We start from the raw sequence: 27,811 nt of genomic DNA, 5'->3' as shown, positions 1-27,811 counted from the left end.
ATAAGGTTTACTGCAAATGGTGTATAATAAGAAAGGGGAAAAAAATGGATAAAGAAGACAATAATACACATCACACTAAGACGTTTCGTAAGTTTCAACACTCATTTATTTATTCACCTTATTTTTTTTCTTGACAACTTTTGTTACGTGTCCACAGACATGAGAAAGAACTCCAGAACACTCAAAAGATAAACGTGAGCACTGAGATTAAGACTTCATCACAGGCTTGGACCTGTTTCTGCCTCTGCCAAGCAGCTCCGAGCAAAAGAGCAGACCTTGGGATATTCAACCCGGTCCACGACGGCCACCTCACCCACACAATGAGCTGAAATGTGCAAAAACTGATCCCAGATCAGCTCACTTTACTCTGAGGTGACACTTGACGAAGCAGCAGGCCTAGTTATTCTTATTCATCATGGTATACAGAGGAAGAGAGAGTTAATATCATCTGTGTGATGAGACCCAACACAGAAAATCTCCATTTATATACAAGACAGAGCCAAGAGGAAGGTTTCCAGTTAGTCATTACAAGGATCATGAATGACAATACTTTACAAGAAGCACTTTAGGGGGGAGATAAGCTGTTGTCATTAGCAAAGGGGTAAGGCAGGAGAGAGGGACAGAGTACAGCAGAAGATAAGTGGACCTGCATGCATCGATCCAGAGCTATGACAGTTAAAAAGCGGCCAAATATAAAATAATCAACTCATTTACCTTTCAACGATTATTGGCCGGTGCACTAAAACTGTCTCACAAAGTGTTTGTTCCTTAACATGATACCCTGAACTATGAGGGCTGGAAGCATTGCAAATCATCCGCCAGTTTTAAACTAAAACAAATCAATGCAATTTGGTGCAGCGAGTTTGATGGTTGTTTGATTGCTGAAGCAAAAATGACACAGTCTCAGATATATAACCTTCTCCTCCCGTCAGGACAGGGCTGTAAAATGTTTTTAAACACGAGCCAGTCTTTTCCATACATTCTTAAAAACATCGCCATATAAAATCATAGTAAATAAAGATGCTTTGTGCGTGAGTGCAATATATTATAACATAATCCATCCTTCAAAACTTTATAAATAAAACTTTCCTTTGTCTTCTGTTCCAGCAGACAACACACAGTATATATCTTTGAGCTTTTTACAAAACAATTTAAGTTGATTATACCGAGATGACCCAAAACATACAGGAATAAATGCCACAATCCCATTAAATTATATGATAACAGACATAATATAATTTTAAAAATCACAGAAGCAAACAAGTACCAACAAATCTGAGGTGAAATGTGAAATAAAGTATCAGGCTGCATTGCTCAACAGGTTGGCTGGCCTGTGGCGTGCAGAGTCCTCAACACTTTCTGTTGACTGATTATAAGTCAGGCTGATTGTTGAAAGCTGATCATAACCAGTCAGACACGAAACAGGAAGGAAACATGGTGAAGACAAAATGGTTTGCTGACCATGTCTTTGGTAGAGGATGTTCTTCAGATACAGATGACATCCCCTCAAATGCAGATGGTACAACACAAACTCAGCGGGGATAGCCTAATATTAATTTACCATCATTACCTAACACTTGGGGTCATCTTGGTATAGTGCAAAATAACATATTGCAGATAAAATAAACTAAAAAACCATCCCTGAACATAAAAGTCAGCACCAAGCTCATCATACTGTACTGGTTTCCCACACAAGCATCAGGCTGTCAAATATCTAGCAGCTACAGTACAAAAGCTAAGAGCTAAGAGGGGGGGGGGCATTGCTTTTACTGTAAAATGCAACATTTACGGTCAATGATAATGAGATATACGCTGTATTCTACTGTAACAGGCTGTACCAACATACTATTATAGCATCATTGATAATATTCACTCTCCAAAACAATAACATAGATCATCGATATGAAAAAAATGCATCTAGTTTAACTCTACATAAAAGCTTAACCCTGGACACATGTGACTAACTTCAGTGACAACGATGGAGGAGGGAGAGAAGAAAAAGAGGTGAAGAAAGGGAGGCACTATCTGGTGCATGGACAACGCTCTTGCCCGCTCAAAGCAACTGCCTTCGACAGATTACAGGTCCATGGTCAGTCACAACTTTCTATTTAGCTACTAGACGAGACTTTAAAAGTAAACTTCAATGCGGCAACTCGGCTGACCCATAACGGACAGAACAAGTGCTCCTTTGTTTAAAGTAAAACCACCGATCTACAGTACAGCTGTCCTCCTGGTGTTTTTATCATGTCAAACATCTTAGGTCAATTCGGGTGTCATTCATAAGTTTGTAGAAACAGTTTGGGAAATTCTTCTGCGCATTCTTGCCAAAAGTTACATGTGGAGGTTACGAATATAACCAGTGTTCCCCGAAGGACGAAAAGTCAGTGCAGCACATCAGTAACAGGACTTGTGTCTAGCCTAGCATAGCATAAAAACTGGAGACGTGGAGAGGTAGCCTGGCTACCAGCACCTCTGAAGCTCAGTAAGGCATCGAATGTCATTTGGATCAAAAAATTATATATATGGTTTTTTTTAAGTTACTTCAATGCCGTAGAAATTTAAGTCAAAATTGGGGTCACTTTGCCGCAATTTGCAAGCAGGTGTCCCAAGCCGAAAATTCCCATTTAGTTGCCATTTGAAAAAAATAACAATAATTTACACATTGATCAACTTTTAGTGAATATAATTATTGTCTTCACAATAATGTCAAATAGTAAATTGTTGTGTATTTCATTGCTGTTGTTACTTTTTCCCTTTCCTCGTATCATTGTACATGATGGTAAAGATTAGAGCTCAGGGATGCAGGTATCGTTACCAAGGTTGAGCGAATTGTCGTTTTTTTATTTACATATTTACAAGTTAACTTTGGTGCAACAGCTTTTTTTCTGGGATCCGGCAACATCACTTGGACAAACCACGCGCAGAACTGCAGTACACTCTACGTTTAGTTACTGCATGGACCATTTTTCAATTTCTATCTCTATTTAATATATTAGGGGAAACATTGCGAGCATATTCGAATTTTCATTATAATTACTGCCCTGTTAGTGGTGATGGTAGGCCTGTATCATTACCCATGGACAGAACCAGGCTAGCCATTTCCACTTGTTTCCAGTCATTATGCTAAGCTAACCCAACTGGCTGCTAGTTCTCGGCAAGAAATAGATTTCCCAAAATGTCAAACTATTCCTTTAACATCCTAAATATCTGTTAATGCAACTGTACACGTGGACAATGATTTGAAAGATTTAAAACAACAAAATAAAGCTTTGGTAAGAACAAATGTGTGAATGTGAGATACAACACATCAACTCAATAAAGACAATAAAGTGCCATGCAACATAAGTGGTCATTGGTCCTGTCACAATAAATAACAGTGCCGAGAACCTACGCTAGCAACAATAAATAACGATATTCTGTGTGGTTCTAAGCACAAGGGATCATGTTAAAAAAAGACAAGGACACGAGCCATCTCTCTTGATAATGGATTATTTTGCCTCAGTGTACTCAACGAACTCATTTAGAAAAGAAAACGACACTAACAACAACTCACCCTTTTGTCCTAACAAATCCCTCATGCTACTTCAAAGTTGAAACGGCTGATCTGTTCTTCATCTGAAACCTCTGCAGTGAAAGAAATACTCTATGCTGTAGAGCACCAAGCCAATCCGAACTGAGGTAATGCACAGTATATGATGGATACATGTGGAGCTATTGTCATCTTTCCTCCTCATCTGATGGCGTTATTTAGAAATACGTGAATGGCTGATTCAAACCGGGGACTTACTCTCAGCTACTATAATGAAGAAAGGGACTTGACCTTCTGATAACTATACACAGGGAACTGGTAGCCTCGCAGGTTTCTACATGGAAACTAATCAAAACTAGTCCCAATGCCCAGCACAGGTAGGTTAATTAACAGGTTTCGGGTGGTTAGTTTGTCTTAGGTTTCTTCTAAAGGTCAGGGGGGAATCACACCATGCAGGGCTTTCAGGTGGCGGCTGCAAAAACAGAGTAAAGACGGTTTCGTTGGGGTTTTTTTGGGATGAGCGATTGAGTGACGTTTGGGACTGGGACAGTCGTCATATACAAGGTTATTTAAATGGTTGTATAATGTTTATACGGTCTATGTTCATTAGAGCAGGATGGTAAGTGGAGCTTTTAGATTGTATTGTTTTGTTTGTTTGCTTGTTTTCCATCGGACCGGTTTGTTTCTCACATCCTCTGCGCAGTGGGGGCCGACTGGACCGACTTTCTCCGGGAAAGCTTTGACCTGAGGAGAGGAGACCAGAGACAGAGGAGGGAAGACGAAACATATTTCTTAAAATCAAGCAAAATAAACATTGTAACGGGTGTTTTTATTGAAACTGATAACTAGCAACTATAGATAAAGGAAGGAGAAGCACTTTTACAGACAACTATGGGACCTGTGAAATTGTTACTGCAGTTACTTTTATAATATTGGATGATCTGTGTTGCTGAGCAGTCTGTCCAGGATGTTTCATGGGTGATTATATTGTGCCATATTGGATTTCCCCTCTACAGTTTCCCCGTATCATTTTCTATCTTTACCTGATGGTGCCGGCTAACAGTGGGTTGAAAGCGTACAGCCAGTCGTGCATCTCTTTGTCATTGGTGGCTTGTAGCAGTATCCCACGGTGCTCGGTGCACACAGCAAACGTGTTGGGAGTCTGGAGACGTGAAATAGTAAAAATAAGTTCAATCGAGGCATTTATTTAAAAAAATAAGTGTTATTATTGAACCGAAGCTTGGTCGTACCCGCAGTAGGGTCTGTTTGTCTTCGCTGTATTCCACCTTCGCAGACGACAGGTTGATGACGGCTCTCTCAACGCTGTCCCTCTCGCTGCGGTACAGGTAGACGTAGGGCCGGCGCACCACCACGTAGCGCTTCACCCAGCCGCTGGTGTGGGGCTCCAGGAAGTGCAGGTAGCCTTTCTTTGACACAATGGGGCTGCAATCAGATAAAGAAATACTAATATTAAGAAATAAGCTGACAACTTTCCTTTATTGTTCCAAGCAGTTTACAGTTTATTCATAAAATGTTTAACTACAGTGACTCAGGATGAATCATTGTGTGTGGTCTGACCTGACACGAATCTCCTGGATGTCAGGGACAAAGGTGCATCCTCTGAGAGCTTTCTTTCTGTCCACTGGGCTGTACGGGTCCAGATCTGGTGTCGAGGCTCCTGAACTGGGTTCAGTGTGTCTACACAACATAGATCAAGTGTTTATAATGTGACAAAAGGAACATGGGTTAACTAATCCATTCCTCGATGCCAACAATGAGTGACTGACCTGCACTACTTTATACTTCTGCTCCATCTCAAAGGTTTCAGTTACTGGTAGGATTGGGTATTAACAGATTACATATAATTGGGATTATGTAATCGGATTATAAAAAATAAATAACAACCCAGATTACGTTTGAAAAAAATGTTTTGTTTGTCTTTTTAGGATAATAATGGAGTTTTTATTTCTTTTAATTTGCCAAAAAAATTGAAGGTTAACATTCTGAGTAACTCCTTCTCCTGCATTACAAGACAAAATACCTCCATAAGATCTTTGATTTCAAGAAAGGGAGCAACAACAGCTTACAATATAGAAACAGCATCCTACATTTTCTATCATGTTGTAGGATACACACAGTACATCTACAGGTTGGAGCAATACTGTTTATGTAAAGGTAAAGGTAAAAAAATATATCATTTTATTCCTATTAAAAACATTTAGAATTTTTTACAGAGAAAAATTTGTAAAATTTTTGTGGTTCAATCCACTTTTTTGGTGTAAGGTGAAATATTTTTAATGTTTGATTTTGAAGCAATAATAATGTAACCCCAAAGTATTCAGATTAGATTAAAGTTATTTTTCAAATGGAGTACATTCCTAATTACTATCCATAAATGCCACATAATTTGTATTCATGCACTGATTTCAATTCAAAGTAATCCGGCCCATCCCTGGTTATTGCTTACATACAATTCAAAACATTACTAGTTTGTAAAATGAGATATACTATCATAAATTAAACTACCTAGGAGTCAGGAATTGTCTCCATGTTTATCAAAATACTGCTTTTATGTTAATGCATCAGCACTAATAACCTAATAATATGTAATACATCATATTAAAACTCTGAAAGGAGCTGATCTGTTTTATTTGATATCTCAGTATACTTTGCTGATCATACTTTTGTACTAGTATGATTTTGAATGTCAAGCCTTCACACATAAAGTATTTTTACATTGTGATATTGCTACTTAAGTAAATTATTTGAATTACTTGTACCACGGCCAACCTTCTCGTGTTTGTTTTGTGATGATGTCACCAACTGGAACCATTCATGAGTCATTTAGCATATCAGAAGCATGTTTTATACGGCTTTGATGGCGACCTACTTTTCCTGGAAAGAAACTGGCAGAGGCGGCAACAACAATGGTTTGTTCAGAGTAAATGTAGGAAAATGGACGCTTAGAAGCAGTGTTTTGGGACAGCAAAGCGAAAATCATCTACTGTTTAAAGGAAGAAGGCACTGGTATCAACAGACACGTGCAGATTATTGAGCGAGGTATCTCAAACCTGACAGATCTCTACATTGTATTACAGTCATGCTGCGATGAGTGGCAGCATTAGAATCACATACCTGATGTCATAATGTCCCTCGACCAGTGAGGGGCAGGTAGAGGACGGGGTGAGCGTGCTCAGAGACGAGGAGGAGTCTCTCATTAGCGACGCCGACATCTCAGAAAGCTAAAACACACACAACCACACACGGAGACACATTCACGACAAACCACGGGTGGAGTAGCACGCACGCACACACACACACACACACACAAGACCAGAGGGACGGATACAGATACAGACAAAACAAACCGGCAAACAATTAAGCACGTACGACACAGACATGCATTCAGAGAACAATTCAATCAGACAATTTGTTATATTCTAGCAATGTAATAGTAGAACCATTCCTGTACCATTATAATATAAATCCTCATTATCTAAGAGCCCCTCGCTGATTAACATGTTAAAGAGGACATGCAGGAGTAACGTCGGGTTAGTGGGAGCCTCGCGGGGTCTAAAGTGGAGGGATGAGGGTGGGTAAAGGGGGAAAAGAGAAGCTAAATCAATTTAAGGTATGAGATATGGGTGCACTGGTTGTGGCAGACAGAGTGAAGCAGTAGACCTGAGTCAATATTGTCTCTCATACAGCCGGTTCCGTCGAGGAATAATGTTTTACTCGTGTCTACTGAGTGGTTATTAAGACAGAAGATAGAAGATGGGACAAGGAAGAAAGAAATGTGAAAAAAAAAAGAGGAATCTGTGCAGGAAAAAATGCTTAAATAATGAATGAATGCAGAGAGAGGTTGAAGTGCGGGGCTTTAATATTTTTGCGGTAAAGGTTCAGAAGGATTAACGGGCCGGGTTAGAGGGCCTAGGCTGGGGCTCACCTTGCTCTCACTGGCACTGCTGCTCACCTGGCTGTACTCCCTGTTGAAGGTGTGCATCAGAAGACGCAGACACTGGAAAGAAGAAAAGGGAAAGACCTTGTTCAGAGGACGATTCATAAACTCCGCATCGGATCAAAACAATTTAAGAACGAATAGTTCAACTGAGGCGAAGCGCTGGCGGGCCTCAGAGAGCAGCGGTCACCTTGGCAGCCAGCTCCCTCTGCCTCTGGTTGGGGCTGTCGAGGGCCGGGCTGCTGCCGGGACTGTGGCTGAGGACGGGGCTCTTTGCAAAGTCGCTGATGTCGCTGCTCTTGTAGAGCGCGTCCTGTCCTGCCTGCAGAGTCGCCTCCAGCTTCTCCCTCAGCAGCAGGTAGTGCCTGGTCTTCTCCACCTAGAAACACCAGCAGGTACAAATGTAAAAATGTCAGCTGTTGTGGTCCAAAAAGGCTCGAAGGGAGCTTGATTGGGACCTTTCAAGTAAGTTGATTAGATCACCTCCTGCAGTAAACTGAGTTTCTCCAGCTCCCACTGGTGGTCCAGGATGAGGCTGTCACTGCGAGGCCTCCATCCAGCCAGGTTCTCCTCTCCTCGAACGTACGCCACAGAGGTGTCCAGCACGCGCCTGCGACGACGCTGCATGCCTGGACAAAGGTAAGAAAAAGAAATGCTTTAAAAAATACAACCAGAGGAAAGTATTTGTTGTGTTTGCTGATTATTTTCTTAGATTTCAGTTTCACCTGGACTTCCGTTGTCCGCCACGTGGCAGAGGGTGACTTCGTAGACTCCGGTGACGCGGTTACTGAGAAGGAAAGGAAAGACGTTTAGAAAGTGTTGAGAAGTGAGACAAAATTAATGAAACTCCCAACACATTTCTGACTGTGAATCCATAAATGTGTACCTCTCAGAGGGCCGGAGGCAGCCGGTGCTGAAGAGGTTTCTGATGGAGCGAGAGGCCGGCAGCTTCGCGTCGCGGGAATAAAACACCATGCAGAAGTCTTTGGTGATCACTGTTGGCTGAGTGCAGTTCTCCATCTAGGTCAAATACATCAGACAGTGACAAATCAGCCTACTAAGTATCTGATTATGATGGGGATGGGGGAAGACCAAATTATATAAAACAAATGTCACTAGCATCACATGTCGTCTCCAGTACCTCTAGATAAGCAGAGAGGGTGATGTAGATCTTCTCTCCATAGGGAGTGACTCTGTTCAGCAGCAGAGAGTTGTGCATCGAGCTGTCCCACGCTGCCTCAAATCGGTAGAAAGTTCTGCAGCGCGACAAACACAAATGTCATCATCTATCCGCATGATTGTTAAAAGAAGAAAAGAGTCAACTTTATGAAAATCCTAAGAGCAAATGGACTCGTTATTATCAGAAATAAATATAGAAAAGACAAAAGTGATTGTCAGTTTATACCTATGATCAACTCCCAAGGAGACGCTGCCGTTAATAAAGAATAAAGAGAAACAGGACACGAGTTAGAAACTTTTAACTGCAGCTGTTAAAAGTTTGAACTCAGCAAATAATACTGATCAGTGCAAGCTGAAAAAAGCATTGAAGGTGGGGCTGGGCAATAAGGCCTGAAAAATAATATTATTATCCACAGGCAAGATCTGGATATACAATATAGTTGTAAAGAATTTCATAAATGCTAGGACCTTATATGGATGTTGTGACTATATTGTAAGGAGGACTAATTGTACGTCCATAATAACACAATTAGATATTTGATGAATAATCATCAGTAATGTCAATATAATGACTAAGTGGGTAAAGACTAGTATTAGAACAAGAAGAACACTTATAATACACTAACAATATAATGTATCCTATACACAGTATATTGCCCAGCCCTGATTAAAGGCAAACAATATTTGACTATAAAATGCACACTGAAGCGATGTTAAATTTGCTAAACAAAGCAACAGGTATATCATAATGAAGCAGAAATGCATAAAAGCAATGTAAAAATAAAATAATAAAAAAAACAGAAATAAATATTTTTGTGGATAGAAAAAGGAAAGAAAAATAATTTCTAATCATAAATAAGCAAAAACAACAAACAAAAAATGAATAAATTAATACTGAAAAACTCAAATCAAATCAGAAAGTAAATAAAATAAGTTAATTAATATAACTGCAAATAAATAGAGAAGCTTTTAAAACAAAAATCTACATCAACGTAAGATTTTAGAAATTAATTCATGCCTGTATAATTTTTTCAAATATTATTTTTGGTTTATTTAATTAATAATATTAATTCATTTATAAATGTATATAGTGATTTTTTTATATTGGCAGTTTTAATCCTCCATACAGATTTTTCCTGCACAGGTTTGTGAAGACGTGGAAAGAAGACAGCTGGTAATAAACAGACAGAGAAGTAAATGAATACTCAGTCTCAGAGTCATACTTGTCGTTGTGTTTTGGCCAGAAGTATCCGGAGGACAGGATGTTGAGGGACAGGATGTTTGGGTCTATGATGGTCTCATCGGCCTCTGGTGTGTTTCGAATGCGACCTGAAGTCAAACGAGTCACGATGAGAGAGGAAATATCCTTCTAGAGATTTCTTCCCACTAAAGTCAAACCATCTTGGCCAGACATGTGTTTGAAACGTCTTTATTACTCACCGATAACCAGCTCCTTCACCTCTTTCCACTCGATATCATTTCCTGTTTCGTGAGCGATGGTGACTGTGATCCTCCTCTGAATGCCCTGTGGAGTCGAGAGAGTAGTGGGTGAGAAAACCTTTTTGTTTCCAGTGGTAAAGATAAAAAAAAAAAAAACTATATTAAACTACAACACAGACACAAGAAACATCTGGAAACATGATTTGTCAGACCTGATGTAAGAGGAACGTGCCGTGGCAGGGCATCCCGCCTCTGTGGTCGACAACAGCTGGGATGTAGCTAGAAACAGGGAAACAATCAGCACATTAAAAGTTCATCTTCAGTTCTTTCAACTCAGATGACCTTTAGATTAACTGCAGAAACAGACAATGTTTTTTTTGTGTGCATGTGATCTTTCCGCGTGCCTCGCTCTGTGCTACAAAGTGGAAACATGGACTCACTCTCCGTTAGCTTCCAGCTCGCAGATCTCAAAGAAGGCCATGAGGTCGTATTTGGCGTGACAGGGTCCCGCGGTGGAGCGAGTCAGGGTGCTGAGCTTCGTGGCCGGCACTGGAGGAAAGAAGAGCGGGCAGACGAATGAGTGACAGAGTAAACGAGACTGTACTAAACTGAGCTCAAGGGTAACTGGTGGTTAAATGTGTGGTTAAATTAAAAATAAAGGAATAATTAGCATCTCGTTGTGCTAACCTGGTTTGGATAAGGGCATCACCCTGGGGAACTGCCTCCTGGAAGGTCTCAGTGGACTACAAGACAAAGAAATGAAAACGTGAGGAAAGTTTCCTACCATCTGAAACTGACACCTGGAAATGATTAATCGGAGGAAATCAAATGTTAAATTTCTCCCTGACCTGATCAGGTCTTTGCAGAGCGGAGGGAAGGGCTGTTTCTGATAGTGACCGAACACCTCGAAGACGATGGGCTGAGTCTTGATGTACTCCACGAAGGACTTTGTCACCTCCACCGTGATCTAACAGAGAAGAGAGGAAATACTTTTTAATGACAAGTACACATATTTCAGTAGCAGTAATCATTAATATTTGCTGATAATGGATCTGAATACGCAGTTCAGTGTTTACATTTTGAACATGGTAGAAGCCCAGCGGAGGTCCTCTCCCGGTGTTCTTCAGCGGCTCGGTGGAGAAAGCTTCGTCGTGGCGGTGGATGAAGCTGAAAAAAGGTGAAATCAGCCAACATTAAAACACATACTGTTGTAAATTAGAAAATGGGGTTGATCTTGTGTTGCATTTCAAAGTACAATTTGGTGATTACATTAATATTGTGGTATTTTTTCAAGTCAAAACAATTTAATATGAGCTTTTAACAGCAACATATGTAAGTATAGAGGTGTAAACATGCAGGTGTTAATATGCCATTATTATCTAAGTGTGGAAAGCTGAATTGCATGAATACATTTCCTGATTTTTTAATTATTTATAATTTTTATTTGCATTTTTTTTTATTTATTAGATGTTTCACAGAAAAAAAGAGATTTCTGACAAAGACAAGGATTGTTTGCTATTGTGTCTCATATCAACATTATCCAGGACTTTGGTGCGTGAACTCACTTGAACTGGCAGAAGATGTCGGCGTACTCGGCCGAGATGCTGGAGGCCTGCAGGACGGTGACTCTGAAGGTGAAGGTGCTGCCGATCTTCAGGTGCGACAGAGCTTTCTCCGGGGAGAGGTCCAGAGGAAGATCCAGACCCAGGCCTGTACTCTTGGCTGGGCTTTGGGGAGCTTCGATGGCTTCATGGAAGAAAAAAAAATCTAATTTAGATAATTATCCTTTTTATTTAAGGAATTACTTCAACAATAGTGTACTGTTAACTTTAGATGGGTAACTTCAAAACATACTTTTAAATATAATTAGAGGAAGGACACTGATTTTGGTTGCTTATCAACAAATATATAATAAGTAGAAGCCAACACTATGCTTCCAATAGACAAAATTCATCTAAATGTGGCCTTAAGTTCTTCTTGTCTGACTAACAGATCTTTATAAATTGTGAACACAAGCACAGTAAACTCCTCCATCCTCTTTATTCAAGGCTAGCTGTCACTTTAAGTGGCCGTGCCCTTAATCATGCCAAAGTTGATATAATTTAAACCAGTGATTTACATAGACAAATCCTTAACACTGGGGGTCTATGGAGATTGACTCGCCTTGGATGTCGCCGCTTTCTGTCTCCTCACCTGGACAGGTGTTGTTGTTGACTTCATCGGCAGAGATTCCAATGTCCGAGTTCTGTCCCTCTCCCTCCACGATTCGCAGCTCCTCCTGGGAGGTGTTGGAGTGTGAGAGACTGCCGGGACACGACTCGGTCTGAAACTGAAGTAAGACGGTAAAACAGTCGGCTTTATGATCAGAAAAACTTTTAGCTATTTGTGTACATCATAACATGAACATGGAACACATTTACATCAGACTTTTTACAAGTCACTGGCCCGGTCGTACCTTCTCAAACTGTTTGTCCTCAAAGGAGATCTTGGCAGTGCCTGACTGCCTCACACCAGAGCCATAATCAGGGGCCTCTTCATCGGCTGAAGTGAGACAAAACAAGAGGAAAGAGATGTCAAACGAGCTTCACAATGATTCTTAATACAAAATCAGTACAAATCAGAGCAGCCGCAATGCCATGATGAGACTATTTGTACCTGAGATGGCCTGCACAGCCACCCTGAGGAAGCCTTTCACCTCTCCTTTCTCACTGACGATGGCCACGCGATGCACCAGGGGCACCGGGTACAGCAGGTTACTCAGGTACACAAAAGCCCTGAGGGAGTAGTAGGATGTGATCAAAGCGACTATTGAGCGATAAAAGAGCCGGATTTAAATCGAAATCAATATCAGTGTTTAGATGGTGACGAACCTGCCGACCAGACGGAACCAGGGGAAGCGGTCGTAGAAGGGATCGCCTCCGGTCAGAGCGTGGTCACAGTCCTCCACAGCACTGCTGGGGAGCTCTGCAGCACGGTCGTACATTTCTCTCATCAGGTCCAGCCTCTGCCTGCAGGGGGCAGTGTAACAGGAGCAAAAAACTTACTAAGGGCCGACATATCTTCAGTGTATGTGCTGATGCATGGATCAAAACTGGATATAGAGACAGAGCTGGAATAAAATGTATCATAGCTGACAAAAAACCACCGCACCTGAGTTTCTCCAGGGTCCAGTAATGCGTGGCTCCGTTCTTCTGATCTTGTACTTCAACAGCAACGATGGTTCGAGGGAAAGGTCGTCTCTCCCTCTCTTTGGCCACACAGGGTGGCAGCAGGTCGGGGGGCAGGGGAGAGTAGAGAGTGTCGGTCAACAGGACGAACTGGAACTGCACCTGTGGACGTCACGAGAAACAAGACGTGAGTGACTGCTTGTCTTATATCCTCCTGCATCCTGAAAGAGAGGAGAGGGAGCAGCAGATCTGACGTGGTAACATTTTCCTTCAATAAAACAGAAAGTGTGCGGCATTAAAGTCAGAGCTTGATCTCCAGCTCCTTGTAATACAAGCAGCTTGGAGGGCTCATCAAAAACTGAGCGAGACGTGAAGCAGCGGAAGTTAATTTTGGCCTAAAACAAGTCAAAATTATGCTTTGTCATTTCTGCCTTCTGCTGCACCGATTTCATATTCAGTATGCAGCACAGTGTATTACATTATGATGACTCACTGGAAGACAATCAAGTGAGACAGACTCGCTCTGATGCAAATCCAGTTAACCTCAGTTTCTGTCAATGGCCACTGACGGACACTTTTTAATCTGCACTCTGCCTGCAGTCTGGACTGAAGAGCTAAGTCCTCATGAAAATGGTGAGAAATTTGCACTCTGATTCGACAAAAAAACATTATTCTCATCTCAATATTGTAATTTTAAGGAAGGATAACACCAAGGAAACAACAAAAGACAGACTTTAAACAACCTTAAGGCTATGATGACAAAATGAAAGTAGGTTTGGATGATTTTATTCAGCAAAAATCTGTTTTGTGTTTATCTAAAACATAATCTCACAGTGCTGAGTTACCTTTTTCTTCAGCTCCACACTGATAGCATTAGCCTCTTTGAGGAAGATGGCGTTGCCCCAAAGTAGGTCCCTGAGAGAGGTGAACTGGTAGAAACGCCATTTTCTGAACGCCCACAGAGCCAACTCAGTCTCACGCTCCGTCCACGGCACTGGAGGGCACAACACGAGACACGTGTGAATACATTTTGACCAGAAGAGAAAAGAGCCGCCTGATTCAGATAATTGAGACAGTAAAAAGTGACAGTATCACCTTCCTCCTCAGGCTCCTCTTCTTCCTCAGGAGACTCCAGGTACCGAGAGTCGACTTGTCTCTGGAGAGCTTCCAGTTTGCTCTCGTAGTCCTGAAAGAAGACAAGATTCAGATCAAAACAGGCATGTTTGAACTGGTAAATTAAATGGTGAACGTCTCTATTAAATGCAGATGGCACTCACCAGCCTCTGCTGTTCCAGCAGGTTACTGGCTTCTTCTCTTTCTTTGCGGTACTGATCTTCGAGCTCCTGAAGCCTGAAAGGGATTCAAAACTATACGTTAAAACAGTAATATAACCAAATATCAGTGAATAGTAACATAACACAGTGAAGCCAATCATCATCATCATCATCATCATCTCAGCCTCTTCTCCACACACCTCTGCTCCATCTCCTGCTTCATGTCGATGCCTTGTTTCTCCAGCAGCTCCCTCTGAGCAAAGGCCCAGTCGACCGGCTCCACCGGCGTCTCGGCACACGGCGTCCTCTCTCGCTCCAGGCGAGCCTGCTCTGGATCGTTGAAGCGGAACACGTGGCTCTTCCCCATGATGATGCGGTTCCCTAGAAAGTCGGTTCAAGTTCAAACGCTATGGCATCAAAAGCTAAACTACAGATCAGACCTGTTAAACGTTCGTATTGATGATTTTGTGTTTTCCTCCTGATACATTGAATGCTTTGCCTCTAGATGCAATTACTTTCCGTACTCTGACAAACGTATATAAAGCGTCAAACATACCAGAGCGCAAAACAATAGGAGAGGTCACTCTCTTCCCGTTGACGTACGTCTCTGTCCCCTCACATGGCTCCAGGATGACACATCCTGTTCAAGACAAAGATTATACTGCTATAACAACAAATCATTTAATAAATATATAATATAAACCTTTGCTTACTTATTGTTCAACGTGTATATATACAGTTTATGTAACACTGTTGTTTGGCGCTGGCTTCCTTTACCTTCTCCCTGAGGGCCAGTGGTGCTGCTGAAGGTGCAGTGTTCATCTTTGATAAAATGGCCGCTGAGAACAATGTCTTGGCGAGTCTTGGCATTCTCACGGCCGACCCTGAGGGAAGATAAGATAATCCATTTGAGTCTCAGAAAACAGCACAATAATCTGGATCAGATCTCAAAGTGTAAAGCCTTACTTGGTGGTGCCGTCTTTGATGTAGTACAGCAGACACTCTGACATCAGCGGGTCTTCGTTCAGGTTCACCAGATGAGGGGTCTGAAAGGGCGACCGTGACAAATGCGGTTGGGTGTTTGTGTGATATCAGATAAATGTAAATATCACGCAACGGCGAAACAAGTCTAACCTTTTTCGGGGAGAACACGCCCAAAGTGCCTCCATCTTCTCTCATGGCGACACCCATCTCGGCCAGCAGTGCCTCTCTGCAGGAGGCAACCACACAGTTAACGCCAGAACGCATCACTTACAGAGAAAAATAAGGTGAAAATTGTTCAAAAGGGATCATTTAAGGATCATTTTTCCTTTGGCGTTACTGCTACCGTTGTTAATTTTGACACCCAACGTTCAACCCACAAGATACTCGGACTGTGTCATTAATTTATTGTGTTAATACTTCAGTAGGAAGAAGGAAGTAGTCTGGCATCCAACACCGAAACACATTCTAAAAATAGGTGGACTCACCCTTAAAGGCAAGTGAGTATTAAAAGGCTAAACGTATTAATTACTTACCTGTCCATACGGATGGCCTCAGTTCGCCGCAGCTTCTCCTCCCATGTCTCGTTGAGCTCCGCGATGATTTTCTCGGTTTCCTGTCGGCAAAATTAAGATTCAAACTTCAACACACTCAAATTGGAATCATGAACCTTGGAATTTTAAGAGCCACATTTCCACCACATTGCTACGATTTTCTCATCCATGCTCACCTTACTTCTGTCTACGAGCACATATCGAACCTTCCCCACACACTGTAACAAATTCACCACCGCCCTTCCTACCTTGAGCCTCTCGATGGCCTCCTCGCTGGCCGGGCTGAAGATGCGGTCGTGGAGGTTGGCGATGGACCCGGCGCGACTGGACAGGGCCGAGAGCGAGGGCGAGGGACTCATTCCTGTCATGGCATTGGACACTGCGGAGAGATCACCCCTTTGATTGACAGCCTGGCGATTGTTCACAAAATTCTTGTAATCGCACAGGTCTGCCAGAGAGAGAGGCGTCGCATGGGAAGTGAGCAAAGGAAAGAAGGAAGGAAGGAAGGACAGACGGACGGACGGAAGGTAGGAAGCAGACGCCGGGTAGTTAAGGAGAGACATCGGGGGTTGAGAGGAACACGCGGAGAAACAGATAAGAAGGAGGAGGAAAAAAAACAAGGGAACAACGGGGAGGAGTACAAAAAAAAAAGAAGAGAAAGCTCAAATAATGGATCAAAGAAGCAGAGGTCATTTGCTTTACCAAAGCCATCGCAGACAGAGACAAAAGAGCAACTCAAACTGAGAGAGAGCACAGAATGCCAAATTCTTCTCTGACACTGAAAAATACACGCGGACGACAAGCTCGCAAGCATGAGAATGTTTCGAGAAAGAAAATCAACGATATATCCATCACTACAATGCATGATGGTCAAATACAGCCTGGTATGTTGTCTTTTTGTCTCATGTGTTGCATGTCCTGTTGTTTTCCAGCCTCTAAGCATCTGACTCATAGCTTCAATCAGCTCCACACACAGAGAGCCAAAATGGCGTCCTCCCAGTCAGTCCTTTCTTCCATGATCACTGATCGGCTGGCTTTGACTCTGTCTGCTTCGGATTCTTAATGAACCACAGGATCAGCCAATTCAGATTTTTTTTTTGTGTTAATGAGGAAGAAAGTATTTTAGAAGGCTGAGAGAGAAAAAACACATCTTGCCATGGAAACCAGAACTAAAGGAAAGAAAGAAGGAGGCCATTTTGCAGAATTCCTGATAAAAAGTAATTTAAGGCTACAGGGTTTAAACTCTGATCGTATTTTTTGTGTTGCTCTAAAAAACATTGTGTTGGTTTTAAAATATCTTTCACTTGATTCGAGTCTGGTCTGAAGGCTAATGTCTTCATTTACGGTCTCTTGTTAGTTCGGTCTCTGGTGTGGCAAGAGAGGAAGAAGGCCGGCTCGGGAATCATTTCTATTAGTTGCAAAGCGCAGGCTCGCTCGAGTTATACACACATTTCAAACCAGTGATGACGGGGCCAGTGCAGCGATACGCTGATAGGACAGAGGAGAGAAGAGAATGAGCGTGAGCGACACCCACACTCCCAAGTTACACCATCATCCTCTGTCTGACACGTACGGTCTGAAAATGAACTGCACACAAGAAGTCTAAATTCAGGTTGTGCGTGCATGTGGATGGACGAGTGTTTTGTTTGAGGGACACTCACTCTCGATGATGTCTCCCAGGCCCTGTGCATACAGCAGGTCTTTGAGGCGAGCCACCTCCTCCTTCAGCTCTCGCACCAGGCGGTTGTTGGGGTCCTCGTTGATCACGGCGTTGCAGCGGATCTGTTTGGCGCGATCAGCGTACCTGCAGGGACGGAGGTCGACGCGGACACGTAAACCATTATGCTGTGAAACATGACGCCTTGGCCATCTGCATACTGAATTACAAGGACTAATTAATGACAATATGAGCTTAATGCTTCTTTCATCCTAACGAACAAAAATAGGTGTATCTATGTGTGACTTAAATTTGATGCAGCTCCTACATCTGATGATCTTAAATTATGGTTAAGCAGTTATGAGTGGTTAAGATTTTTGAGTGATAATAGATTAGGCTTGATTGAATAAAGAGGACTGATGAGCCTTGGCGGAGGTGTGCACACTACTGAGTGCCATTCTGGTTAAATATGCATGAATTTGCGTACATTTTCAGAACAGAAATCTGAATATCTAGAGAGGAATTTTTTGTAACACTTTGTTTGTATCGCTCTTAAATCAGAATATGTTTTGATTATTAAACAGCCATAAATAATCCAATCTTGCTAAGTTTATATGAATAAAATGTTATGCTAATCAGATTATGAATGATATGTGAAAAAATCCTTAAACAAAATATATCCTATCTATGTTTTGAAGGGTTTCAAAATATTGAAAGGATATATAATAAACATGAACCTGGAAGGTTTGTTGTATGTAATTGCTACTGAAGTGAAGATTTCTGGCTCACAGTATGAGAAAAGAAACTGTTAAAGATATGTCTTGTAATGGCTGGTGAAAAGTGTAAAATTTGATAATATCATGAAACTTCCCCAGTTTATCGCAAACATGAGGAAAATTATCTTTGTGTTACAAGTTTTAAGATATTGTATGTTTCAATTTGCAAATTGTACGATCTCATTTAATTCAGGTCCATAACAGAAGTCTGAAATAAAATAAACGCCTAAATATGTTGTAGTGCAACGAAACTGCTGCGCCTCATGAAGTCCATTTTCCTCACCAATGTGCAAATGTACACAGAGAAATGCTCAAAAGTGTCAGTGCAAAACCAGTGCATAAATGTGACATTATCATCAAAATGTTATTCACGAAGAAAAGAAGCCTCTGATGTCAATGGTCTTTAAAAAGAGCTTTCATTGATATTTCCCTCACCGGAGGGTGCTGAGGGTCTCATCGTAGTTAATGTCAGCAGGGCTGAGCGCGGCCACCATGGCTGTGCGAGAATTTCCTCCTGAATGACAAGAACGTCAGACGATGCAGTTATTTAGACAGCAAAATGATTTCATCAGGTTCAAAGCTGAGGTTTATGTAAAGTGTGCGCTTACCCAGGTTCTCCCTCAGTAGCCAAGTCAGGACTGAATCTCTGTAGGGGATGAAATTTTCAACCTTCTTCTTTTTCTTGTTCTGAAAAAAAAAACACATATCTCCTCTGATCACACCAGAAAAGTACTCAAAAAATTCTGAATGTATTGTATTTGCTTTTTAAAATCTGTGATAGTTGTTAAGACTCACCTTGTTTGGTGCTGAGTCCTGAAAAAATAGAAGAGACATGCCAACGTTTGTCATTTTGAACCACATTAAATATGAGTATTTTTATCAAGTGTTAAATAAAAACATACCACTTCAGCAAGAGCTGAAATAACTTTCCCCAGTGTAGTCAGAGATTTGTTGATGTTTGCTCCTTCCTGCAAACACGAAGAAATAAAAGTCAATTTTAGCAATTTTTTTTTCCATCTATTCATGAGAACATTTTAAATTAGAGATACTGCTATCAAACAACCTTTAATAATGTGTCTCTGTCCTCCAAGTGTGCAGTAATACCATCAAAACAACCTAAAACATCCGCTGCCTCTCACCTTCAGTCTGGTTCCTTTAGCGCCGGTGGAGTCGGCTCTCTCGCTGCCGGCCAAGTCCACCAGACTGATCTTGCTGACCTGCGACGAAACAAAATATTTTCAAAATAAGATGAAGGAGTTAAAACATCCACCGCATTCACTTGTAACTGCAGCGGGAGAGCTGGCTGTGGAGCACCATACGTGGTTATCAATCAATACAACAACACAATCACCAGATAACAACGCCACAGACGGCCTCCATTCGGGTCGTAAAAGGTAATAAAACTATTCATCTCTTCTGAGGCTGCTGTGGTGAAGCAAGGTTCAGAAAAAGAAAACTCCTCCCTCTTATTGATTTATTTGTCCGAGAGGCAGAAAAACATCATTTGTTTCAGTCATACAGGGAGAATTGACTGAGCCGAGCTCGTTGTCGGCACCTTCTCTGACGTGTTTTCCGAATCCATGTCGTGTTTCTTCTGCGTGAAGATGATGTTGAAGACGGCGTGGGAGCGGCTGCTGGTCTCGTTCATGTTGGTCGCCGCCACAGTCCTGAAAAAAAAGAAAAAAGGCTGCATTAGATGCTTATTCATTATCCGCTCCATCCATCACTTGTTCCAGCCGCTGAATGCCTCGTGTCTTCCAGAGTCCCATCAGTCTCGTTCGGTTACCTGGCTTTGTTTCCAGAGTCCATCAGGTCCTGGATGTCGTTGTATGAAGTGACAGCAAGCTTGGACAGATCTTCGACGTAGGGTCCCATCAGTGGGTGCTCTCTGACGCGCAGGTTTCCTTTGTTCTTGGGATTCAGCAGGTCACGCACGCGCTCACAGTAGATCTCCATGTAACTCACCTGCAGGAGGCAAAGAGCAGTGTTTTAAATAGTGCCCAAAGGTCACACTTAAATAAAAGTAAAGATATTCTGTTGATATATTACTTTGGTTAAAGTCCAACAAGAATTGTACAAGTCTGATGTTAGTTAGTTAAATGCACATAATGTCAGTGTGAAGTCTCTAGCATAACAAAATGAAAGATGGTTGATGAGTGTTGTGTGGGGAGGGTGGAGCCAGCCAGCTCTAGAGAAAAGATAGGAGTGCAGAGCCAGAGCTCCTGGAGGAACAAAGTCCCAAAGTCACATCAGATTCTGCTCTGATCCGACAGGAGGAGAGCTCAGAAATGAAATTGTGCTATTAAGAAGTGGATTTATCCTCACTGTTGTTTATTAACCTGACTGTAGCAGTGACCAGCAGATGTGGAAGTATGAAGTAGCAGAAAATGGAAATACTCAAGTACAAGTAGCTCAAGTTGCACTTATGTACAGTACTTTAGTAAATGTATTTAGTTACATTCCATCACTGCCAAAGAGCTGGCTGAGTTGTAAAATGTTTTGTATGAGTTTTGAAATGGTGATCAATACTAGTCGGTGGCTCCTTGGCAATAAAAGACCACAAATCAATCAAAATAGGCTCTGATTATCTGGTACAATAAACATTTATGTATTTATGCTCCGAAACATCAGAAATTAAATCATTGCTTTTATAGTCTTGGATGTTCGGCGGTTTATGTGTGTCGTGACTGAGACAGATTGTTGCACAAAAAGAGCCTCCAAGAGCTCGAAATGTTTAAAAAAATAGCACACGTGAACATTAAAGTTTGACACCACTCACCTCCACAGAGTACGACATGCTGTTGTCATTATTGCTGTCATTGATCTTGGTGAAGAGGTCCTCGCACAGCTACAAAGAACAGATGTAGAACAGACCGTCACGGCTGTGGTCTCATTAAATATTGAAGACGAGAAGTTATTTTGCTTCTCTCTCAGTAGGAATACGTGAATTATTTTGTGTTTTGCGTTTAATTTTAGACCAGCCATGTGTTCGGTATTACCAGAGGTATGATTCCTTGCTGGTCCTTCTCCTGTCGGCCCATCATGGTGTAGCTTTTGCCCGCTCCCGTCTGGCCGTATGCAAATATGCACACGTTGTAGCCTTCAAAGGCGTGAAGCAGCATCTCCTCTCCGATGTCCTTGTACACCTGCATCTGGGACGCATAGTTGATGTCCTCAGGCTGCAGACAGAGAGAATAAAAGGTAAAGAGAGGCGGTGATTTAGCATTTCTCACTGATGTCTCTCTGACATCAGAACACGCTGGAAGTTAAATACTAAAGATCACATTTTTCTTTGCAATTATTGGTTTGTTTAAGTGCAAATGAGTAAATGTCCTCTCTGATAGTGACGCAGTGAAACTCACCGTGGTGTGTGACCAGTACGAATAGTCAAAGTTGAAACTCTTGTTTTCCTTCGGCTGTTTGGGGTTCAGGATCGCTAAAACAGAAGAAAACAGATCAGTTAGAGGCATCCGAAACAGAGTCACTCTCACAACCTTTAACACTCAGTCTTTTTGCCGTCCGTTTCACGTAACCTGCAGACTGTGAAAATGTTTCAATTAAAAACCTTTCAAATCAAAACACTCTCATTCGCCTCGTTGCACCCTCACAGTACCTTTAACATGTAACACACACAAATTCAGTTAAGGTTAGCAAATATTATCCATAAAGATCAATTCATTCCATTTATGCCGTGTCATCTTGATTATAAACAGCTTTTCTTGATTGTTCAGATGCAGTTGTTGGAAACAGAAGTGCCGTTTTGAGGGAAAAGTGACTGTTTATTAGTTTTTAATTTTAGTTTAATGTATGTTTAATGTATGGTTTGTATTTTGAATGCTACTGGATATTTGAATTTACCTCGGGATAAATAAAGTATCTATCTATCTATCTATCTATTTATCTATCTATCTATCTACTGCAAAAAACTTTAATGCCCCAAAATGTGCCATGTTCTCAAAACTCTTAATACAACAGTCAAAATCATTTAAAAGAAAATTCTGACACATTATAGATTGTCATCGATCTTGAAGGCGACAACAATCTACTTTTCAGTCAAATTGTAGCAATCACTGCAGTTATGTCCTCTTATTTCTGTTTTCAGACCTCACATAACCTCATTGACAATCCGCACCACGTGAACAAACCAACCACCAATTAACAGCAAATAGTGGCTAGAACAAAATATATGCGCTCTTATGCCACACTACTGTGGTTAAATGAAAGCACACATTGCTCAGTCTGTCGATTCACAGCCTGTCCTCTACGCGGTGATTTTGAATTCTTGGTACCAGAGTTAAAGCAGATTTACCAGCATTTAAAGTGTCAAAACTGCATCAACAGAGAGACGTCGACCACACTCTGAAATGATCTGACCAGAGATGCCACAGTGCGGGTCAAAAGCAGCGTTTTTTAAATGCATCACTCATCCCTTTTTAAAGAGACGAGGGGTGTAGAGCGCGCAGAATATGAAACAAGAACTGAGCCGGAGCAGCTGCATTTCTGGCTGCAGACTGAATCCACTGCATCGCCCCCTGTGGACAAGTTCATTACAGCAGCAGCAGCACAGTCCTGCTGAAACATGCACTCAGCCATAAACAACACAGTGTGACCATCCATCCATCCATCCATTCATCCATTAGCAGATAACGGGGAGCAGTGTGATCACAAAGCAGAAAAATAGAGGACAACTGTTGGAAAACGTGAGCCGTCAAGTTCGGCGGTCGGAGAAGTTACTGAGATAGAATAATGAAAGTTTGGCCGTAATGAGGTCATTAAAAACACACAAAGCCACAACAAGCTCTAACACACTCCCGCTTTCGCCTCCACGGACACACACACACACACACACACACTTGCATCAGCTGACCACTCGTCTGGCCTCGACCAGAACAACGAGGTCTTTTTTGGTCCCTGCAGCTCGTATGATGAGAGGAGAGCTGCGGCGGGCACTACGTCCTACACACACACACACACACACACACACACACACACACACACACACACAGGCTTCAGGCCTGACTGAAGCTTTTGTTTCGTTTTCCGAGCTGCCAAGATGCCGCATGCCTCCCTGCCCACTCTCTTGTTACCGGAGGGCGAAGCTGTCTACAAGACAAATAACTGGAGGTGAAAAAGCTAAACTTGTCTCGATGTAGGTCACAGGAACTAGATCAAAACAGCAGCATGAAGGTCGCTGCGCCCTAAAATCATGAGCGAGACATTAAACACATATGTGACCCTCAGAGCTGCTCGATCAGACTGTCTCAATTTTTCACATGAACGTGTTGCGAGGCAGAGTGGAAAATTACTGAAGAGCCATTCAAAATCACTTCTGACAACAGACTGACAGATGTTTGGGTGTTTTCTTTGGAGGCTCTCTGTCGTCTAACATGAAGTATTCAACGTTTCAGTTGAATTTTTCAGGTATATTCATCTCTTTAAGGGAGTAAAGACAAAGAATGTATCAAAGAATAGGGTTTAGAGGAAGGAAGGAACACATCACTGCAGAATCATTTCACAGATTATATACAGCACGCATGCACAGTATATTACATTTATTTGATATGTCTCATATCTTATTTCTTGATGATTCCTCCTGACTTTCATTTTTTTGTCCTGACAACGTAAATGTTTGTTTGCAAAAAGAACAGATAATCCAGGTTAAAGTTGGTGTTTATACATCGCTTTTAGCCCACTAATCCCTGGGATTAATTTCCTTTCTTCAAACATCCCCATCTGACATGTTTATAAGATATAAAAATAATTTTCTGCTCAGTTTTTCCTGAGAAGAAACAGGACCGACTATCAGCCTGGTCTGTTATCAGGGGCCGTTATTCAGCATTTTTTCCATTTACTGGTATCGGTGTTTTTTGTGCCCTATTGTCGAGACAATTAACTATTTTAGGACGCACTACTTTGGCTCTGATGCAACATCCTTTTGCTTTCTCTAGTCACCAATCTTTTTTTATATGTGGATTAGAAGTTTAAAGTAGCAGAAAATGGATATACTCCAGTAAAGTACCTCAAAAGTGAGTCAATTGTAGTTTGTTGTACATTCCCAACTTTGACAGTAAAATTTTATTTTTACTGCAAATGTATCAGTTCGACTTCCTGTTTATTGGTCTCCTTGATAACTAAGAATCAGTATCAGTGTCTGTATATTGCAGAAAACAGGCTGGTCGACCCCTAAAAAGAAGTTTAATTGACCAGTTCAGCCTCCTTCAGATTACATCTACTCCTTCTCCCTCATTAGAAAACAAACAGCATCTATGAACATGTAAAAATGTTACATTTTAAAAAGTCTAAGTGCTGAAAACAAGACTACACTTAGCTTAGCATCTTGGCAACTGAGGCTTTAAAATACACTTACAGATTACCTCAGAATTACCAAGTAAAGTAGACTATTATATTTTACCTGTTAAGTCTGAGCGGAGCCCAGTTTGGCTAGATTTTCAGCACCTACGGTAATATATAAATGAAATATATAGCTTGGTACCTAATTATTGAGCAGAGACAAAAAATAGGCTAGTTCTTAACATGTTAAATTGTATGAGCTAACAAGTTTTAACAATTGATAAATTATTAGATTATGTTAGTTGGTCATTTTGAGGTTCATTGACTTCCTCAGTTTTTTTTAAGTAAAGTCACCTTCAGTCTTTTTCAGACTTTCACCAAGTTATTTCCCAGAGAATTAAGTGGCAACTATGTTTATAAACCATCAAATCTTTTTCCAAGCAACAATTCCTATTAATTACAACCTTCTTAAATCTGATAATATGCTGTTTTTTGTGTGTCTTGGTTGAATAATGATTTAAATACCTTTAGGGTTTTGCACAGTGGATCAGATACAACAAACCATCCGAAGATGTCAGCCCGGGTCTTGAAAAACAATACCAGCCATTTTCCGCTATTTTCTGGCATTTGATAGAACAAATGGTGAATCAAGTGATTGAGAACATGTTCGGCAGATTAAACTGACAATAACATCATCTTTAGCTGTAGTCCAACATGTTAAACTCAGATCCACGGTGAGCGCACAGAGACTTTCCCTCTTTAGAAGGTGGACGTGAAAACTGACTTCTAGTGTCAAAATCTGCAACTAAAATCTTTCTGCAATGAAACACAAACAGTGTACTTTATATGGGACTTGTAATAGTAATCTCACTGCTGACGGTCCTTGTCCAAAAGACTGACGTGCTCTTATGTTGCTGCCATTACAGTGCTGTCCACAAGCGTAAACATTCAGATCCGTCAACAACACCGGCTCAGATTTGAACTCACTTGTCGTGTTTCCTGACATCTGAATGATGCACTTGCTGTCCTTCCCCATCTCTCTGGAGTTGAAGGGTCGGACCCTCACCGCCACCTTCACCGAAGCCCCCGCCATGTTGCTGGTGGGTGTGTGAGCGAGGAGAAGAGGTGATGACACACAGCTGGAACCTGCACAGGTAGATGATGAGACGGGTTACGAAAAAACAACGCAAGCAGAGACGTGTCAGGTGGAAAACAGGGCTTTCCTGTTGTTTTGGGGGTGATTTAAATCATTTATCAGAGGTCTGTTGTTGTTATTATAATCAAACATTCAGGACAGGGGCCTTGTTAGCTTCACCACACGGCTCAGACTACGACTCATCCTCCATCTCCAGGCCCTGAATCAGTCCTGTTTGGCTTCAGTCAGCTTCTAAAACACGCTGACTAAAACGCTGGGTCATTATTTGGCAGGAAGACCCTCAGCATCACTGTTATTCCACAATAAAATGGCTGCTTATTCTTCCCGGCATCATCGCCACCATCATCATCATCATCCCCTGGATTCATCCATCACTGAAGGCTGGAGGCCTTGTGATGAAACTGGATCCCCTCTCCGCCTCACAGAAAATAACACACATGCATAAATGTCTGGAGTCAGCCGTGGCGTTTTTAATTCACAGCATCTCTACAGGAATCTGGTTCTCACTTCTGTTAAAATCTCTAAAGTTGGCTTTTATCCGTTTCCTCTGCTCATCACCAGGAGGTTTAGTGATTTATTTTATTTTTTTTAACGGTGTATTTGCGTATTTTGCGCGGCGCACATCCATGTCGTCAGCCCCGGATCGATGCCAAACACGATCCCATCTGAGCATCTTCACAGTGAGCTGGAGGAGGCTCATCCCGGGGAGACATTTGCGCGTACAGGCAGCGAATATTCCCCCTGCCATGTAAATATTGCCTCCTCCATCTTGCTCGGCCTGCCGCACCTCAAAGACAGGCCGCGTAAACACAAACGCCACAGACTCCACATCACCTACCACTGCGTCAGAAAGGAGGTCAGAGCCGAAATCACGCTTACATCCTCCATTATCTCCTGTGTTTTTTTATTACACTCAGGGTGCAGGTGGTGTCATTTGTGATCGTATGTTTATTTTTCATTTTTTTTAAAGGCAATTGTTGACACCGACCCCCCTGACGCAGCGTCCGTATTTTACCCAAAAGGCCTCGAAATCAACAACACGCACACGCATCGTCCTCGCTGAGGCGTGACACCAATCGGCCGCGATGCTGAGCCGCGAAAAAAAAAAAAAAACATCCGTTTCTTACCTCAGCAGCTCAGCGTCGACGACCGCAGAGGGTGAATCCTCTGCCCATTCAAAAAAGGAAGGAGTCCTCCGCTCGCTCCTTTCTTCGATCTCCTCGGCAGCCTGAATTGTTTTTTCCCCCGTCTTCCTCTCTTCCTGTCGTCAGCCTACAGCATCCCTATCCGTGGCGCATCCATACATGGAGAATCCGCCGGAGAGAGAGGAGGGGTGGAGAGAAAGAGATGGTGTGCGCCTCGGCTTCAGCAGCGGCGCTTGGGTGGGCTGCTGCCGGAGCGGTGCGTCAATTAGAGGCGAGGAGTGGGAGACAGGAGGAGGCAGGAGGAGGGAGGAGCCACGGCCGGATGGATGAACAGGAGGATGGATGCAGGGATGCTCCAGCCGCCCGACGTCAGTCTGTCCGTCGGTCGGTCAGTCAGTCAGTCTGAACCGAGGGGAAAATGGCGGTGCTGCTGTGGCACGCCAGCCAGGGATGCTGGGAGGCGGTGATGACATCAGCATCAGCATCATCGGCAGCCATGAGGCAGAGCGATGCAGCACCGAGGCACCACGGGAGGAGGAGGAGGAGGAGGTGGGGGATAAGAGGCCCCAGAGTGACAAACATGGGTGAAAACAGAGGTTCAGAGTGAGACTAGACAGGAGAAGACAGCTTTTCTGGGGCCCATCGTGGCCAACAAAAATCATGTTCACTATCACATAATTGGGATGTCAGAAAAAAAAAAGAAA

At 42.2% G+C, this 27,811-nt stretch overlaps 1 protein-coding gene and 1 long non-coding RNA gene across 10 annotated transcripts; one reads left to right on the top strand and one right to left on the bottom strand.

Moving 5' to 3' along the window:
- Window positions 1–88: 88 nt before the first annotated feature.
- Window positions 89–27,555, bottom strand: kif1ab (kinesin family member 1Ab). Of its 9 annotated transcripts, none has more exons than XM_030402686.1 (49): window positions 27,090–27,554; window positions 25,794–25,952; window positions 21,878–21,951; window positions 21,515–21,694; window positions 21,295–21,363; window positions 20,302–20,480; window positions 20,071–20,182; window positions 19,655–19,732; window positions 19,418–19,483; window positions 19,311–19,328; window positions 19,124–19,202; window positions 18,951–19,029; window positions 17,744–17,886; window positions 17,532–17,570; window positions 16,331–16,530; window positions 16,065–16,144; window positions 15,682–15,757; window positions 15,514–15,593; window positions 15,325–15,431; window positions 15,104–15,187; window positions 14,748–14,928; window positions 14,551–14,623; window positions 14,369–14,459; window positions 14,119–14,267; window positions 13,257–13,435; window positions 12,977–13,114; window positions 12,762–12,880; window positions 12,562–12,647; window positions 12,270–12,435; window positions 11,672–11,852; window positions 11,183–11,273; window positions 10,955–11,073; window positions 10,794–10,849; window positions 10,547–10,655; window positions 10,319–10,385; window positions 10,107–10,191; window positions 9,890–9,995; window positions 8,893–8,916; window positions 8,629–8,743; window positions 8,374–8,507; window positions 8,213–8,274; window positions 7,971–8,116; window positions 7,678–7,866; window positions 7,476–7,547; window positions 6,665–6,771; window positions 5,108–5,227; window positions 4,780–4,972; window positions 4,573–4,691; window positions 89–4,273 (listed from the first exon to the last, which is right to left on the bottom strand). In XM_030402686.1, the coding sequence occupies exons 2-49, from the start codon at window positions 25,897–25,899 to the stop codon at window positions 4,216–4,218; spliced, it is 5,184 nt and encodes a 1,727-aa protein (XP_030258546.1). In that variant the 5' UTR covers window positions 25,900–25,952; window positions 27,090–27,554; the 3' UTR covers window positions 89–4,215. The 9 variants fall into 9 exon arrangements, with proteins under 9 accessions (XP_030258546.1, XP_030258550.1, XP_030258555.1 ...); XM_030402690.1 differs by having other exon boundaries at window positions 16,331–16,461; XM_030402695.1 differs by having other exon boundaries at window positions 12,300–12,435; window positions 16,331–16,461.
- Window positions 26,338–27,056, top strand: LOC115572533 (uncharacterized). The gene is made up of 2 exons (XR_003982095.1): window positions 26,338–26,818; window positions 26,933–27,056. It is a non-coding gene; the product is annotated as an uncharacterized LOC115572533 (long non-coding RNA).
- Window positions 27,556–27,811: the final 256 nt, after the last annotated feature.

This window comes from Sparus aurata, chromosome 21, assembly GCF_900880675.1.
Source record: "Sparus aurata chromosome 21, fSpaAur1.1, whole genome shotgun sequence".
In the NCBI taxonomy this organism is placed as follows: Eukaryota; Metazoa; Chordata; class Actinopteri; order Spariformes; family Sparidae; genus Sparus; species Sparus aurata.
This window is presented reverse-complemented; position numbering and strand designations above follow the sequence as displayed.